The sequence below is a fragment of the Clarias gariepinus genome, chromosome 1 (assembly GCF_024256425.1).
Source record: "Clarias gariepinus isolate MV-2021 ecotype Netherlands chromosome 1, CGAR_prim_01v2, whole genome shotgun sequence".
NCBI classification, from domain to species: Eukaryota; Metazoa; Chordata; class Actinopteri; order Siluriformes; family Clariidae; genus Clarias; species Clarias gariepinus.
In genome coordinates, this window is record NC_071100.1 from 27,818,532 (window position 1) to 27,836,053 (window position 17,522).

General features: G+C 40.1%; 1 protein-coding gene across 2 annotated transcripts in view; it reads right to left on the minus strand.

The window, feature by feature from the left end:
• The window catches only part of lrch4 (leucine-rich repeats and calponin homology (CH) domain containing 4), a 40,803-nt gene that overhangs the window by 7,652 nt on the left and 15,629 nt on the right, over positions 1–17,522 (minus strand). For both annotated transcript variants that reach the window (XM_053513952.1, XM_053513950.1), the window contains exons 2-15: positions 8,182–8,326; positions 6,399–6,528; positions 4,999–5,104; positions 4,502–4,748; positions 3,973–4,069; positions 3,758–3,860; positions 3,553–3,662; positions 3,334–3,389; positions 2,282–2,410; positions 1,322–1,399; positions 1,004–1,058; positions 845–896; positions 622–711; positions 399–496 (exon numbers count right to left, since the gene is read on the minus strand). In XM_053513952.1, coding sequence (XP_053369927.1) covers positions 399–496; positions 622–711; positions 845–896; positions 1,004–1,058; positions 1,322–1,399; positions 2,282–2,410; positions 3,334–3,389; positions 3,553–3,662; positions 3,758–3,860; positions 3,973–4,069; positions 4,502–4,748; positions 4,999–5,104; positions 6,399–6,528; positions 8,182–8,326 — 1,496 coding nt within the window. The remainder of the gene's footprint in view (positions 1–398; positions 497–621; positions 712–844; positions 897–1,003; positions 1,059–1,321; positions 1,400–2,281; positions 2,411–3,333; positions 3,390–3,552; positions 3,663–3,757; positions 3,861–3,972; positions 4,070–4,501; positions 4,749–4,998; positions 5,105–6,398; positions 6,529–8,181; positions 8,327–17,522) is intronic.

Sequence of the window (17,522 nt, forward strand, 5' to 3'; positions counted from 1 at the left end):
TATCGATATACAAAGGAATTAAGGAAGAAGACGGGTTACACCCTGGATAAAGTAACGAGCCGTCATAGAGAACAAACATGCACATGCAGGCAACACTCCAGGTGATCAGGAATTAGGAGGAAACCAAAGTACTTGGAGAAAACCCAGACAGGGGGTGAGGCAACAGCAATAACCACTAAGCTGAAGGAGGTTTACAATTCACTTGTACAATTCAGAAAACCGAAATGTTCAATGTCATAGTTCACTGCCGTCTCATATCTAGACAAATATACAGAAGTGTCCACAAGTCCCGCTGATACTGAGTGAAAAAGCAGGGAGCTGTGTGGGAAGAGAGAGACGTAGTACAAATGTAAATTTATTGCAATGAAAAATGCTTAAAGCACATAAATGGTCCTTACCTTGCGTAACTGGGAGATCTCTGCTCTCTCCTCTCGTGGGGATTTGAGCGTGGATCGTGACTCACTGCGACCCGACTCGGCCAGAGACTGCATTGATCCTAAAGCACACGGTGATGTATAAGGGCTACAAGTCTTTGCAAGGTTTTTCCACAAAATGCTAAATAAACTCTTCTTCATAATATTTTCTGTACATGATTTTTGCTCGTGTGCGCGCTGTGTGTACCTGAAGTCTTGACATTGCAACGTGAAGAAGCGCGGAAGAGGAAGCTGTTAGGTTTAGGAGTGCTGCCAGTGGGAGAACATGGCTTTGTATCTATATTTATAAAAAAAGATAAAAAAAAAAAAAAAATGCAGCTTACACATCTTTCTATCTCAAATAAAACCCATCAATACGCAAAAAAAGTGAAGCGTAACCATGCTAAAAATGTATGGCGGTGGTGCTGCACCTGTGCGACTGGTTGAATATTGGAGGGAGACCGGATAAATCTGATCCACAGTCTGAAAAAAGGGAACAGAGCACACGTTTACACAGCACTAAGCGAAATCAAATGTTAATGTACAGTGAGGAGGTTCAAGCAAACAGAGGGAAAACAAATGAGACTCACAACAGATCTTTGGCGGAGGCCGTTAACAGCAGCGCTGCTCTCTGTAGAGTCACCACTAGAGGGAGACAGAGAAGGTGAGAATAATAAGATGGCTTCACGATCATTATCTATGAGCACGCAGGATGCACCACAAACTTTCACCTAGAAACCAGTTTCCATTCAGCATTTAAACTTAGATTTATAAACCTTAGATAAAGTCCTAAAAGTTCCTGGCTTGGGTCAATGTCTCACATGCTGCAACACACATTAGCTGTCAAAAGTGACACAACGCAGTAAGCAGAGTGACCACAAACACAACACAGGCCCCAGCCATCTTACCACGAGACACTTCCTGTTCCTGCCTGTTTGCCTGTTGCTGCTGACTGACTTCCTGTTTTCATTGCTGTCTTCTGCATACTGGAAAAAAAACATTAAAATACAGGCATCATTTATTAGAAATAAGTGAAACGTTTCAACAAATATGACCCTACAACCACCTTATTGAAACTACTAGTTTTATCACAATTTTGTTTTATTCCCATAATCCAAAAGACATCAGTCAGTAGTGTTCTGTACAAGTCAAGATATCACACGGAGCACACAGGGTCTTTAAGTCAAACGGGAACTTGTGATGAATTTTATTGTGAATGAAGGCAGAAAACTGATTATTGACATTTACAGCAGAGTTAAAAAAATAATAATAAAAGCTGTATAACTGATGATGATATAAATGAGGATCCCGGCCGAGGTGACTCGAAGATTTCATGAACATTTAGCGAGTAGATCGCCTGATCCTTGAAAGTGGACAGATAACTAGTCACCGACTTGCGGAAGAGACGCATGTGTCCGTGAGAACTGCCCACGCAATCATTCACAAACCCCGCTTACACATCACAGGGACTCGGCTGAGAATTATTAGCACATCCTCTGTACAGTTCTGACTGCGCTGAAAGTGATTTCCACAAGCATTAAAGGAGTTCCTGGGAGGCCAACATTTTAAAAATTAAACAGTCAGTCCAATTATGGGTGTAGCATAATGAGAAAACTTTCTACTTTGATGCTACACTGGGATAAGTGCATTAGTGAAGCGGGGGATTTATATAGAGAAATAAAAGGTGATTTTACTCTCATAACTGTGGTCTGTGCAATCAAAAGTCCCAGTTTGGCTTAAACACTTGTAATATATTATTTGATAAATCCATTTATCCAACCATCATTAATCCTTCAATGTTCCCTGTCTTGTTTGTCCTGCTTCCTGCCGCCTCTCAGTCTCGACACCCTGGTGTCAATCGCACTCACCGATCTCGCTGCTGCTGCTGCGCACGCTCTCTCTCCTGCCAGAGCTGCAGTGTGCCAGGCCTCTTCTTCTCCTCTAGCGTGGGACTGGGCGGAGAGCTCGCATCAGCCGATTCACTGCCAACACTCCTCCTGCAAAGAAGAGAATTACGTCCTCAACTGAAATGCTAGAACATTCTGCCTTGGTGGAATTGAGGAAAATCTTAAGCTCAGCAGATTGTTTTAAAACACAAACATATTCAACACCATAACCTGCTTTACTCCAAACAGACTCTACAATCCTGTTTACTAAGAATAGTTATTACTCTGGAGGTTGGTTGGCTAATTGTGTACACACTGATTTGCTGAGAGATATTCTGCAGCCTGTACAAAAATGACCAGAGAATATCAGACGCTCTAAGATGTGTGGATGCAACAGGATGGTGTTTGAATGTCACTTTGTTAGATCAAAAAGGGTTTCCACAATAACTGAAGTGAAGTTTATAACATTATAAAAAAACTAAAAAGTAAAATGACATACGGTATTTTAGCACCTTTTTAAAATTGCTAAGTATAAGCTAGACAATCTCACATATTGAAGGTGCCAGTCTAGACAAGCACATGAACGACACTGATCATGTCCCTTCACATAAACATGTGAGAGTGAAATCTGCTCAAGCAGAATTAAGTTGGATGAGTATTCAGTCGGGCAGCTGTGAATTCGGAGAGGAAACTAACATAAAAAAAATAAAAAAAATCCACTGTTGACTTTTCCCAGCTCATTAAACACATTGGGAGACTGACCTTGTCAATTACACTAGTATAGATTGGAGAGAATGTGGGACATTGAAAAAAAAAGTCCAGTTAATCCAAAATGGTTTTGGTATGTACGGATATCTACTTCATACAGTAATACAGAATAAGTTTTTTTTTTTTTTTTAAACAACAACCCAACCCTCAAAAAAAAAAGCAGCTGATGTTTTCGATTTCTCGAACAATAGGAACAAGATATGTACAGTATTGTGAACCGAAAAGGATGAGCTCATGCGTCCACTGGTGTGTGTAAACAGTTTTACCTGCTTCCAAATGAATCAGGGCTCTGTGAGGGCGTGGACCTGCTTTCAGTTTTTTCCTGAAAGACATAAAGCACAAGAACAAATAAGACAAAGAGTACGATATTCACTCTAATGTACAGTATAAAGCACTTAGAGCAGCTGAATCAATTAATACTTTTGGCAAAATAATGCTTGAGTGAAATGCTTAAGTGCACATGAATAATTAATTGGTTCTCTTGCCTGTACAAGTGAAGGTTGTGGAGAACTAGGAGGGTCTGGTTTGCAGCGTTCCTCATCTTCTTCTGCTAAACTGCTGTCGATGAAATCCACCTGCTCCACGTCTCCATTCACTATGGGGAGGTTGGGGATAAAGAAAAAAAAATTAGTTTACATGTGTGCGATCAGAGAGGGCTTCTCTCTTCTCAACTTACGAAAGATGTCGTACCTTTGGGTGTATCGGGCGACATGTTCCTCTCATCTTCCTCTCTGTGCTGCTCACGGGACATTTCCATCAAGCGCAAAGATCTCTCCGAAAAATCGTCGGCTGACTGGAAAGAGACAGGAAGGAGATGTTCCGCATGCACGCGGCGCGGGATGAAAAACAGATTTACATGCGGCTGGAATTTCTTTAATTGGTTTCATGCTTTTCCTTCTTCTTACCTCATTTCCTGACCATCTCTTGCTGCCACTGTCCACGCTGTTGAAGCCAGAGTCCAGCCCACCATACTGACCAGGGAACAGCTCCTGATCTGAAAGACTGTATACAAAAACATATATATATATGAGAGAGAGAGAGAGAGAGAGAGAGAGAGAGAGAGAGAGAGATGTTCAGACCTCTTCCCCATTCTCTATTTGCTAATAAGTGAAATGTGGGAATGTCAAACACTTCCAAAATGCCACGTGCACCATCTACCACATCAGTGTGTGTGTGTGTGTGTGTGTGTGTGTGTGTGTGTGTGTGTGTGTGTGTGTGTGTGTGTGCACTGCACAACTACACAACAGTTGCTGAGACATGCAAGTAATTATCGCTGATTTATACACTCGCTACTCATTAGACTTAACTTTCCCCCCATCAATCATAAGACATGCATCTGTTATTAACTTGTTCTTTCATTGTCATTATTTAAGCTCTTTCATTCACATCTGTTTTGTTTTTCCCCTCCCACTCATCCCTCCATCCTGGTCTCACCAACTGCTGAAGCCACTGGGACGCAGAGCCCTCTCCAGCTGGTCCTGGGTCCTTTTGCATGCCTCCATGTTTAGATACTTGAATATATGAAACTTCCCTTTGGAGCAGATCTGCGCTGGGGGCATCTGCAGAGGGTTGTTATCGAGTGAGATGAGCTGCAGGTGCCGCAAGTGCCGATAGCATACGGGGACGTGGGAAATCCTGTTGCAGGAGACATCTAGACGGACTAGTGGCAACTCGGCCAACTCTGTTGTAGAAGGGAACGAATTAATAGGTCACAGACGGTAATCGTAGCATTTGACTTTAATTGGTATTTCTTAGTATCAATTCTTAGAATTTACTAATTAATAACGACATCTATGTAACTAACCCTACTCATTACATTACTGATGCCCTGGTGTAACCACAGACATTTTTACTGAGCGGTTATGTAACTGCATCTTTGTGTAGAGATGAGACAATGGTCTCTAGCTTGTGTGAGTGTGTGATGAACTAACCCTCTGGCAGGGTCATGAGCTGATTTCTTCTCAAGTTCAGATCCCGTAAACCCTCCAGCTGACCCAGTTCCACCGGCAAACACTGCAGTTCATTACAGCTCACATCCTGCGAACAGAAGATCGGAGATACGTACTGCCTGTGTCTCCTTAGAGCCATTCACAACACACATAGAGAATGTACAGTAGTTGCTCACTGCACCTTTTTAAAACAAAATAAGCTGCTTAAATAATCAATAGAATTTCTATTCCAATTCTCTACACACATTTCCCACATTCACAATTTTTTTTTTTTTCTAGAGCATGCTGAATTGTGATTTTTGAATGTTCTTGCAAGTATCACAAGACTTAAATCACTTAAAAAATTGCTCATGCATTACAGATAAAAAAATACATAATGTACAGTATTTATGCTAATGTATTCAACTGACACAAACGTATACCCTTTAGCTATAAAGTACCTGCGACACTTCACAACATGCTATGATGAATTGTCAAGACCTGCTTTGAGTTCTCGTCCGTTAACATGACCTGGATACCCCTGTTTCAGATACTTGTGACCACAGGAGCTATGAATTAGCCACATACTTCCGTGACAAATGTCACCAAATGCAGTGTAGCATCTCTTAAAGAATACCACTTATTTGTTTAGAGTGCAGAGTTGGATTTATACATTTTTATAAGATTTTCTTCAGATTTTTATGAGCGTTCCAGTTTATATAGCTCAGATCTGTCCATGTCAATACTAAACAAGGACTTAAGCATTTTTCAGACTCTCAGATACATTATAAAGCCACTACAAAGTCCACAAACCATCTGCAATCCACCTTTGAATAACTTATAAATTGCTGTAATATCTTTAATCTGTGACTACATAAAAAAGAATTTGAGCATGGAGCATGAGTATGGTGCCTATGATTTCTACCATTTCACAACAAACTTTACTGAACTTTGACAAACTTCCTGATGAAAGCTGTTAGACATTCAAGATACTAAGGTACTAGCTTGGAACCTAAGGGGAAAAAAATTCCATCAAAAATTCACTACCATCAGCTTCACTGATCTTGCAGAACAAACGCATATTACAATGAACACATTCTCCCAAATTTCCTAGTCTCACATACGGCTGCTTTTCTGAATGTAACTGATTAAAACCAAAATTCCAGATTAAATGATGACTAATGACAGGATGTGAAACTTGAAACACTAAGTGACTGAAAAAAAGTCAGAAATTTTCAGCCAGAAATTATGAAACAAACCTAATTATAAGGACTTGTACTAGTCCCTTCTCCTGAAGCCATTTTTTTAGCAGGTACAAAAGCTGAGACAGAGAACCCAGAAAGTACGGTGATGTCAGGAGAGTGTGATGAGAAAGCTCACACAGTGGTGCGAGGTGTACATACCAGTTGCCGGAGATGTGCAAGTTTGTGTATGGAAGCAGGCAGGACTGGGAGCTTGTTGTTGCTGATGTTGAGGACCCGCAACAGAGGGAGCTCACATACTGACGCGGGCAAACTGGTCAGCTGGTTGCGACTGAAACACACGTATACAACACGATTCATTTACTCAATACTGAACTCACAAGAAATTATTTAATCAACACAGTTTTATTGCTTTAACAATTGGGGGGCCATCATAAAAAATAAATAAATTAATAAAAAAAAAAAACACAGTAAACTCCACATAATTAATCCACCACCTACTGTAGTATACAACAAGACAATTTAAACCTTTTAATGACAAGCGTCTAATTCATTTAATAAAATCAATACAAAAAGAACTGTTCAAATTCTCATAATCTAATCTTTGTTGAAAGCTTTGACTCTGGCAAGCATTTGCCATGGCATCATTTAGAGAACTTTATGCAACATCACATTTATTTCTGTCCAGATCTGGCCGAGATCTTGTACTGATGATGGGAAAATCAAACCACTTTGTAAAGTAGCTCAGTGGTAGCTCAGTGGTTAAGGCATTGGACTACGGTTCGAAAGATCCCAGGTTCAAACCCCACAACCACCAAGTTGCCACTGTTAACCCCTCAACTGCTCAGATGTATAATGAGATGAAAAAATGTAAGTCGTTCTGGATAAGAGTGTCTGCAAAATGCCTAAATGTAAATGTAAAGTCTTCTCCAGCACATTCCAAAGACAATTAGGAGTTAAGGTCAGGACTCGTGTGGTGGTCAGTTCATGTGTGAAAATGACTCCTTGTGCTCCCAGAACCACAATCTTACAACCCAAGTCCTGGAATATTCCTGGAAAAAAAAAAACCTAGATTGATGTAATTAGATTGATGTGATACCTTGGTCATTCTGTACATTCAGGTCATCAACTTCATTTTATTGCCACAGAACGTTGCTGAGTCTAGACCTAAACTCCAGATCTCCAGAGGTTTGTACATGTGCAAACAGAAGATGTGCTTCACTTCGTACCCTGATTCTCTCACTGCTCTGGAACAGCGTCAATCTAAACTCATCAGATCACACAGTGTATGATCACACTGTTCCACTGCCCCAAAGTCCCATCTTAATGCTCCATAGCAAATTGCAAACAAATGTTGTTCTTATGTCTTCACAGCTGTTTAGGCAGAATTCAGCGTGAAGATGCTCTTTATTGTCTGTTAAATAAAATGATGATTCTATCTGGTAATTTTTGCAACTTTGCAATGTTGCAACTTTATCAAGCATTAAAATAATCTCTAATCACAGTAAATGTATTGGATAGTTCTTAGTCCAACTCTAGGAATTTTCAGAAATCTCTTTGTTTGATGCAGGCCAATAATTTGATCCTTCTGAAAAACAGCATCGACTTTTCCGTAACTAAAGGATATCGGTTCTGACAGGACTGTTTAAGAAATGCAAGCTATTCACTGCAGCAGTCAGAGAATCTATGTCACCTTAATCATAATAATCACTGCGGTAATTTTCAATCAAAGCTCATTAGGAAAGCTCGTTGCTAATTTAAATACAAAACTGCAGCTCAATTTTTAACCTGTCAGATTTAAAAATCACATTTTTCGATGCCACCTTGAAAGCATTTTTTTCTCTGTTGTGCCACTCAGTAGCCCCAACAAAGTTGCACATTTTATTACTGCACGATAACTAAACTCCTGTGGGTGGCTGTGCTTTAACAGCCAATGTTTTGATATGAAAGACCTTGTATACTAGGTTCGGCAGTGTGTGCGTACCTGAGGTTGAGGTAGGTGAGAGCCTGTAGCTGGCAGAGGGTGGAGGGTATCGAGCGCACACAGTTGTGATAGATGCTGAGTGTCTCTAGAGAGATGAACTGGCACAACTCCTCTGGCACGTCACACAGCCGATTCTTAGACAGGTCTGAGAAATATAAACACAATAATTATTATTATTATTATAATTATTGGTAGTAGTAGTAGTAGTAGTAATAATAAGAAGAAGAAGAAGAAGAAACAAATAATTAAATGGCATTAAAAGAAAACAAATACTGTATTTTTTAAACCACAATGTGTACTGATGCAGGTTCTCTACACAACCCTAATGTTGTGTAACTTACCATTTCTAACCAGTGTTTTTGTTTATTGACACCTGATAACTATTTAACATAATGGCTTCAAACAGGAAGATGTTTGAGGAAAGAGTAATGTGAAAAATCTTTTGGGGTCTCAGGAGGTTACAATACAATAACTTAATTTACAGAAACACTAACAAGAACCAAATCTGATTAGATTTAAGCAACAGCACAAACAGTCTGACTTTTGCATTATTAGAACTGGAGTCACTGGAGTTTACAAACAAAACAAATTGCTGACTTTCCATCAGCTATTTCAGTCATTTAATCTTAAGAGCTTTTCAAAGAACGTTGGATATATCGGGCGAAACAGATGTCAAGACATAATCGCCTGTATTCGACTGGGGCAAGCAGTTCCACCAGAAAACCTTCTTTTTTTTCTTTTTTCTTTTTTAATGGTCGTGGTTAGATCTTTAGTTTGATTTGGTCTGAAAGCTTAGGAAAAAACATCTGTGATGTGTAAGGTAAGACTTACTGTTACTGTTACAATGTTGTTGTCTGCCATATTGAACGGTCATTTCCAAACCGAATTAATCATACTGCTGGACAAATGTTTGCAAAATAATCTTCTTACCAAACCAATGCAAAGATAAGAACTGGACTGGACCAGTCTAACGTGACCACTGATGCCACCCTGCCTTGTGTCTCTTTACCTAAACTTGGCACTTTTTCGATTAGAAAACCAAGGAGCACCACCAAAATCAGCTAGGTAAGATATTAATTTAATATTCAACATATTAATCAGTGATTATGTCTATGTACACCAAGGTGGAGAGCAATAGGAACCTTTGAGAACAACCGGACCGGCTGCTGGTGCCCTCGCTTTCTGTTAATGATGCGAGTTTGATTGCTTGCCGCTACTGCGTAAACTGTCTAGGAGCTGACAAACTGCGCTGCATTAGGAGTTAGACACACAGGAGCTCGTAAGATTTCTCCCAGACTACAGCAGAGCTTATTAGCACACAGGACATTCCTCTGGGGTACAGTAATGTTGATTATACAGACTGAGCTACTGATTTTGCTTTCTGTTCTCGCTCTCTTCTGAGTGCACAAGTGTCCAATTTCACATCTAGTTACCGAAAAAGAAACCACAAATGTCCATGTAGACACATCAGCTGTACACTTGAAGCACTCGTGACAATCATGAGAGGTCATACTGTTTAATGGTCCGTTTACGAAAAGTGATTTAGGACAACAGAGATCAGTTCAGAGTAAATGAAGACGGCAGAAGAGGAAGATGATAAGCAGCAGGGCAACTAGATCCAGTGTTCACGAAAGAAATCGCAGAACCCCGACACTTCATATAATAGTGAGTTATTAAGTGAATGTGTACGCAGCCTGGCTAGTAAGCATATTAGAATACATCCGCTACTATCAGATAATACATTTTTAATCAATCAATTGAATTTTTAACAGCAGTTAATCGATTAACAATCAATTATCAATGTCCATCCACAGGATATAAAGTCACAGGAAAGAGCAGTGTATTGAATGGTCTATTAAAACAAAATCTGATGCGCAGATCCAGTGAAGGTGTAGAACTAGAATTTGCATTATGGACAATGACAGATTGTTCCCATCAAGCAAAAACGAAAAGCTTTGTATAAAAAGTTTACGGAAACTGCGAGGAACATTTGGATCATCCCTGGGATGTTTTGCGCATTATTAACGGTGCTCATATTCCACCTATATAAATTGTGCGCTTACTTCTAAAGCAGCTGGCCAGCTGTTGGGAGGGAAATATTTCTTAAACACCAGGGTGAGTTTTATTTAGCAACAATGAAATCATGCTAGACTGCTGGCTTTTCTCCTGCTTTATTTTATCAGCTCTGAAAACAGGGCCGAAAAAGGTCTCTACTTTCTCTTTGATTTCTCCGGGATTTGAGCGCAGTCTTATAATAATATATAAAGGATTTCCGAAAAACAAGCGCAATCTCGGTTTAGTCGTGGCTCATCGTCCTGTCTCGCTGCCTCCCATCGACAGGATTGCAGCTACCCGCGGGAAACATTCTGATGATTTGTCACATGATGAGATACAAGACCGAATGGTGTTCAGAAGAAATTAAGATAGAATTCAGACTGAGCGTCAACTTCACTCTGTCAGGAGTTTTACAAAAAGTTGTGTCAGACAAAAAAGCCACTACTGTCTAGTAGTACTACTGAAAAAAAAAAAAAAAAAATAATAATAATAATAATAATAAGAAGAAGAAGCGCCTAGCGTCCCTCAACAGACTACAATCCTTTAATCAAACAAAAGAGATATCTGACCTCTCCTTATTCAGACATTACATTTCCTTTAAGAGACTGTCCTTCACACGGCTTCTTGCGTCTCCAGTCCCGGTTGCCCAAAGCCTCAATCACACACACACACACACATATACACATATACACATATACACATATACACATATACACACACTTTTTTCCCCCCTCTGTGGCTCTGGACACAAACTCATGGTGTATTTATAGAGAAGAGAGGATGTTAATTACAGAGCCTGAGCAAAACCAGAGCACAGTGCTCTATATATGTAAAAATGTGTGTGTCATTCTGAGGGAGTGAGACAGAGAGATCCAAAGAAGCAAAACAGCTCATTGGCAACCATCACTGTCTTGGCAATATGTCTTAATTCTACCATGACAAACACTTTGTTTCAAAGGGGGATAGAGACAGTAGAACAATCGGCAAAAAGTGTCTACAATTGTGTGTGTGTGTGTGTGTGTGTGCATATCCTTGCTCTCTTTAGACTCTCACTCCATGTCTTTTGTTCAGACTTCATTTGGCAAGGAAGTGTTTCCCTCTCACCGCGCACACACACACTCCCTATCCCATAAGAGCATGTGAATTCCCAAGCGTAGCACTCGTTTCCCATCAGCCACTGCTGTTTGTACCCATAACATCCAAAAAAGAGAGAGAGAGAGAAAGAGAGAGAGAAAGAGAGAGAGAGGCGTACTTTTAAATACGTAATAAATCTCTGATCTCAGTGATGGATTGTGTACACCAGTACATGATGTCAGCAAACGTATCAGTGGAACTGCTTTGCTCTTATTAATTAATAAGTTATTCACCCGATTCGGAATGTAGGGTAAAAAGAAAATAATAATTAATAATTTATATTATACACAGCAGTTTACTTTTTTTTTTTACCAAAAAAAAAAAAAAAACTCATACAGTGGTGACCAAAAGTATTAAGACAATAATGTCATGCATTCCAGTTCTCCCTGTGCATAAAACGTTTTATTTCTCTGTAATCCTTCAACAATCTGGCTGAAAAGTTGTGCCAATTAACACAGACAGATTTTCCAACGTCCAACTTCTGGAGTAATGACCCTGGAGTAATGTTTCCTCTCCTGACCTAAACCCAATAGAAAACTGTTGGACGATGTGGAGAAGGCAGCGGCGGACAAGAACCTGTCTTCTGTGTACATGATCTTTAGGAAGAAATCAAGCATGGCTGGGTACTGCAGAGTACTGCTACGTCTTTTTGACTCTATACCCACCAGCCAGATGGAGCAGATTATGAAGAATAGAGGACTTTGTACTAAATATTGATTGGTGTTTTGCAATTTCATCGCATAAAATAACAAATTATTGTCTACTGAACTATTGTCTCGTCATTATAGACATGGTCTATACCGCTTTATCCTGTATACATGGCCACAGTGGCCTGGAGCCTTACCCTGAAGCATGAGGTGGAGTTACAGCCTCACAGGGCGCACACACGCACACAATTTTGGGAGCGCCAATTAGCCTAATCAGAATGTCTCTGGACTGTAGGAGGGAATAATTCCACGCACACAGACCCGCGGTGGGAATCAAACCCAGATCCTGGAGGTGCGAGGCGACTGTGTCAACCACTAAAACCAAAGAAACTGTTCACTGTTCAATCACAGTGCCAGGTAGAACAGTATCCAGTGCGGGTGAAACAAATTATCTGCCAAGTTTGTTTGGAATTGTTATAGAATCTAAAAAAAAAATATATATATATATATATATATATATATATATATATATATATATATATATATATATATATATTTTTTTTTTTTTTTTAAAGATTCTATATACATGTATGTGTGTATATATATATATATATATATATATATATATATATATATATATACACATACACATACACACACACACACATATATACATATACACAAATATACATATACACACATATATACATACACACACACACACTGTATACACGTTATAAAAAATACAAACCGAATTTTTATCAACTGATCCTTGGTGACTCCCATCCTTGGTTGAAATATTTTTTTTTTTTTTGAAAAGGTCTTTAAAATACCGAATTTCACTTTTTCCCACCACTGTATATACTTATATGTTTATATCTGCAGTTTTAAGATGAAAACAGAAGTCGCACTGCAGGCAGTCTGTCTAAGAAAAGCATCAGTAGCTGTAGTGGAGCTTCGGGTTATATCTCCTACAACCTCCTCCTCCTCTTCTTCTTCTTCCTGTACAAATTAGAGTGCACTGCTCCATTTGTTTGGCAAACAGAGTGCATGATCTGCCTCTTTATACTCCATCATATTTCTTTGTATCATTTAGGATGAACCAGTGGCTTGGATTACCGACGTCGAGAGCTCGCAGTAAGAGATTAACTCTGAACACACTGTGACCGGGAGCAGCTCGTTAGGGAGACAAATTTAGATTTACAACAAGACGTCTTTCTCTCTCTTAGGTACAAAACTGTCATGTTCTGATGTTAAATGACTGTTTAAATATTGAAAAGTTGTTACTCCAGTAACCAATCAGACTGACCTGGCAACCTTGCTGTCCTAACATCGCTAACATACCTAAATTACATCCTTGGAGACACCCTCATCTGTGTAAATAAACAACAAAAACATCAAGAAAAAATTTACAAAGTAGCTGAAGATGGATCCGACATCATTATTTAATTTTATCTTTCTCAGAATAATAATAAAAAAAAGTCAAGTGTGGACACATTTGACAGTTACGTACAAATCGTCCTGAATAACAGAAGTAGGCGTTTTTTTTTTTTCATGACTCACTGTTTCCGTTTTGATAACGACCCAACCCAAAACTATTGAACTACTGACTATTGAATATGAAGAGCGTAACAGGGGAAATATCAGAAATCAGAAAATAAGTAACTGTGTAAACTGAAAGAGAAACCCAGGCACAACGAACTTGTTGGAACTCTGTGCTATGTGAAGGACACATTCTCCTATTTCTCGTGTACGTCCCTTTAGTCTTGAACGGCATGAAGTGCTCTCACATGACATCACCACACTGAGACGCTTCCCCTGAAATCTGACTTAAGAATGATAATTCGGGTACGACTAGCCAGCGCCGCTTCTATTTTAACACCAGGGTTTCACTTTGAGTGTGTGTATGTGTGTGTGTGCGCGCACATGTGTGTGGATTTGGGTGTGTGTGTTCACAGGGACATTACACACAGCAGATGCAAGGTGGTCTTAAGTTACACTGGAAAGAATTAACTAAAAAGAAAAAAAAACTTCATAAGCACGACATGGACAGAAAGTGTGTGTGTCTGAAATGTGTGTGTGCGTGCGTGTCCGTGTGAAAGAGAGACAGACAATGAAAGTGGGCAGAAGACCACCTGTCACTCTCACACACACACACACACACACACAAACAAACACACACACACACACACACACACACAAAACTCTGTAAGATTAGCCTCAGCTGATTAGCCAATAGGATAAACAACTCCCTCATGTCCATAAATAGGCACAGACACACACCTGGGAGTGCCTGTGCTTGGATACTAATCACATATGACCCAATCATTAGACACACACACAGCTCTAATTTCACCTTCCTGTCTCAGTTAGTCAGTCAGTGTTTTCAATTTTAAATTAAAGTCAAACTTTACTGCACTGCATTTACTCTCCCACCTGCATCCAGAGAGAAACAATCACACAACCGGACACTTCACGAACATGTGCGTGTGTGCGTGTGTGTGCGTGTGTGCGTGTGTGTGTGCGTGTGTGTGTGTGAGAGAGAGAACCAGATTCACTGACATGATGCATCACACACCGGGACAGTGGGTTAAAGAGCAAGGGGAGGGACGGGGAGACGACCGAAGCGAATGAGTAACAGGACCACGACAATGCATGAAAAAAGGGCTCTGAAATGAGAGAGAAAAGAAGAAAAGGAAGACGACAAAGGAGTGAAAGAACAAAAACGCAGTGGCAGCATGACTCGACGGGAAACTGCGAGACCAGAGCTGCATGCGGAAAGATGCTGAACAGTTCTGAGGAGCGGCCAAGACCTAAGAGAAAGCACTTAGTCGTCTATAGCAGTACTGCTCGGGTCATCATGTCAGTCCTCGGGACAGTACGGGCACGTGTCAGCTTGTGTTTGTGTTTAATGACACTTGCCTAATTCAGGAGGTAAATAACAAAGCGGATCGAGTTTGTATCAGTGATCCTCTCTGGAAATGAAACTGCTACAAGTTTGGCCACAGGGTGATGCGATGCGGTTTACGATCCATTAACATCCTTTTTTCCGGCAACAACACTTCCATAAGGGTTTATTTTATTATTCGTTTTATTTAAAAAATACACCATGGCAAATTACCAATTTGCCAACGATTTTTTTTGTCTAGTAAAGATAAAAAAAACACTTTCTTTACATGTATAGTTCCAGTGAATGTTCTGGAACCTCTACAAAACAAGTGTTATCATTTATGTTACAGCAGCTATACACCGATCAGACAAGGTGTGCTGTGGTATCTGGCCACCAAGATGTCATTAGCAGTATGATTCATGCATTAACATTTCCAGCAATTTGTCCTACATCAGATCTGCTATCAGATCAGAATACATTGGAATGCCGTCACTCCCCAGCTACATCGACCTGCCGTGGCTGTCCCTGGTTTTGCTTCCTTGTAGCACTTTCGGTTGGTCCTGACCGCTGCAGACTGGAAACATCCCCAAAAGCTGCTGTTTTGGAGTTGCTCTGATCTAGTCGTCCAGTGATCACAATGTGGCCATTGGCACAGTCGCTCAAATCCTTATGCTCGTGAATTTTTTTCCCCTCCTTCCAACACATCAACTTTAGGGACACAAAGTTTACTTGCTGCCTAATAAATCCCACCCAATTCCATGTACCTATGTAATGAGATAATAAATGTTATTCACTTCACCTATCAGTGCTCAGTGTTGTACGTGTATAAAACAAAACATAATGCCCATGAAAACCTTCGTCAATGAGTGCATGTGTTCATAAGCGGACCTTTGATGCAAAATTTTTTTTTTTATTTATACATGCACATAAGACCCACCTTTAAAAAATGTGCTTACAAAATTTTGTGAAATTACGGTGAAAATATTGATGGTGAAAATCTAATTGGCTTGTTTAAACCATTTTCCATTTCTGTATTGACCAGAGTTTAAACAAGCCAATTAGATTTTCCCCACTTGTGAGAACATTTAAGAAGATCGCTCTCTCCCCGAGTTGTTGCTCAGCTCTGCAGTTCTCTGGTGGGCGTGGCTCCGCAGTAGCTCATTTACATAGACACTGAAACAGTGAATTCGAAGCAGGAGTGAAATGAGGTATGAAAAAAGTGCATTACCTGACGGGTATTTCAGCTGTTGCAATAGCACACTCACTCCGAGATCTATGTTAAATGGCTAACAAAAAAAAATAGGAATCTGTATATGTGAAGCTCTTAGAATGGTGAAAATGCATTACTGTAAATATCAAGCTACCTACTATCTTGTTTAAGGCATGCATTTGGGTGTATATACTCTATTAGGAGTATGCGTTTGAAAGTTTCAAAAGAAACTCTGTACAGGATAAAAGGCCGCTTTCCGTCTCACAATACGGTTCTCACAAAGCAAAGTGCTTATATGACGGTAATGCAGCCGTTAGCAAACTTCTACTGTATGCACGCAGATAATAGGCTTTACAGTCGAACTCGCTTGAGAGGAGTCTAGTCACATCTGTGGGTTTCTGTCATTCTATCTCACCAAAATAAATTTCCCAAGAGTCCTCTTCATGTCTGGGAGTGTCCAGTGCCATGTGTCTGCAGCTCTGCTGTTAACGGCACCAGCCTGGCCTGGAGAAATGTGCGTGTTTCATGCCGTTGCGTGCCAGCTGAGAAATCCTGCAGCCGGCACCATAAGGCAGCGTCCCGCACAACCCCCAGCCACTCAATAAACAGAGGCCCTACAATTGAATGTGTGTGTGTATGTGTGTGTATGTGTGTGTGTGTGTGTGTACAGTACGCCAGCACTCAGACTACAGTGTATCCTTTGTCTTTAATCTCAAAGAGATCATGTAAATGTTTTAGAGGCCATCTTTCAGGGTCTCAATGTGTCTCTTTTTTCCTGGTGCGTTCCCTTTTAACCGCCACTTAATATTAAACACATCATATGTTTGTATGTAATGACAACAAATGGAACCTGTCACTTCCTTATACCACCTATGCCAAGTCTTTTCCGGATGGCATGCAAACACTGAACTAAAGAGCAGAGAATAATAATGTGTACACCCCCCCCCGACACACACACACATACATACACTCACAGGTTACCTTAAACCAATAGCTTTCATTCATTCAATAACATACAAGTCTGGCTAAACTGGTGTGATTGGTCTTAACTGGCCAGCCACATTATGGTTTAGGATGAACAAAGAACAGCCCCAGGACTAGCTGCGCTTTAGCATGAGCCAAGCCTGGCAAGAGAGCATGAATGTTCTCCTGAATGCTTCAGAGCAAACAAGAGCAAAAACACAAACAGGTTCATCCAGAACAGTTCATCTCCTCTCGAGACTCAGCGTTGTACAATGTGATTTACACCACAGTGCCGTCTGCCAGTTGTACCAGCTTTAAATTAAATCAAATCACAGGTTTATTTATCACACTTAAATATAGGCGTCTTTTAAAAACACTCGTTCACAGGGATTCACATCAATATAAAATTATCTCTGTTATCTCAGAGATTGATGTGTTTGAA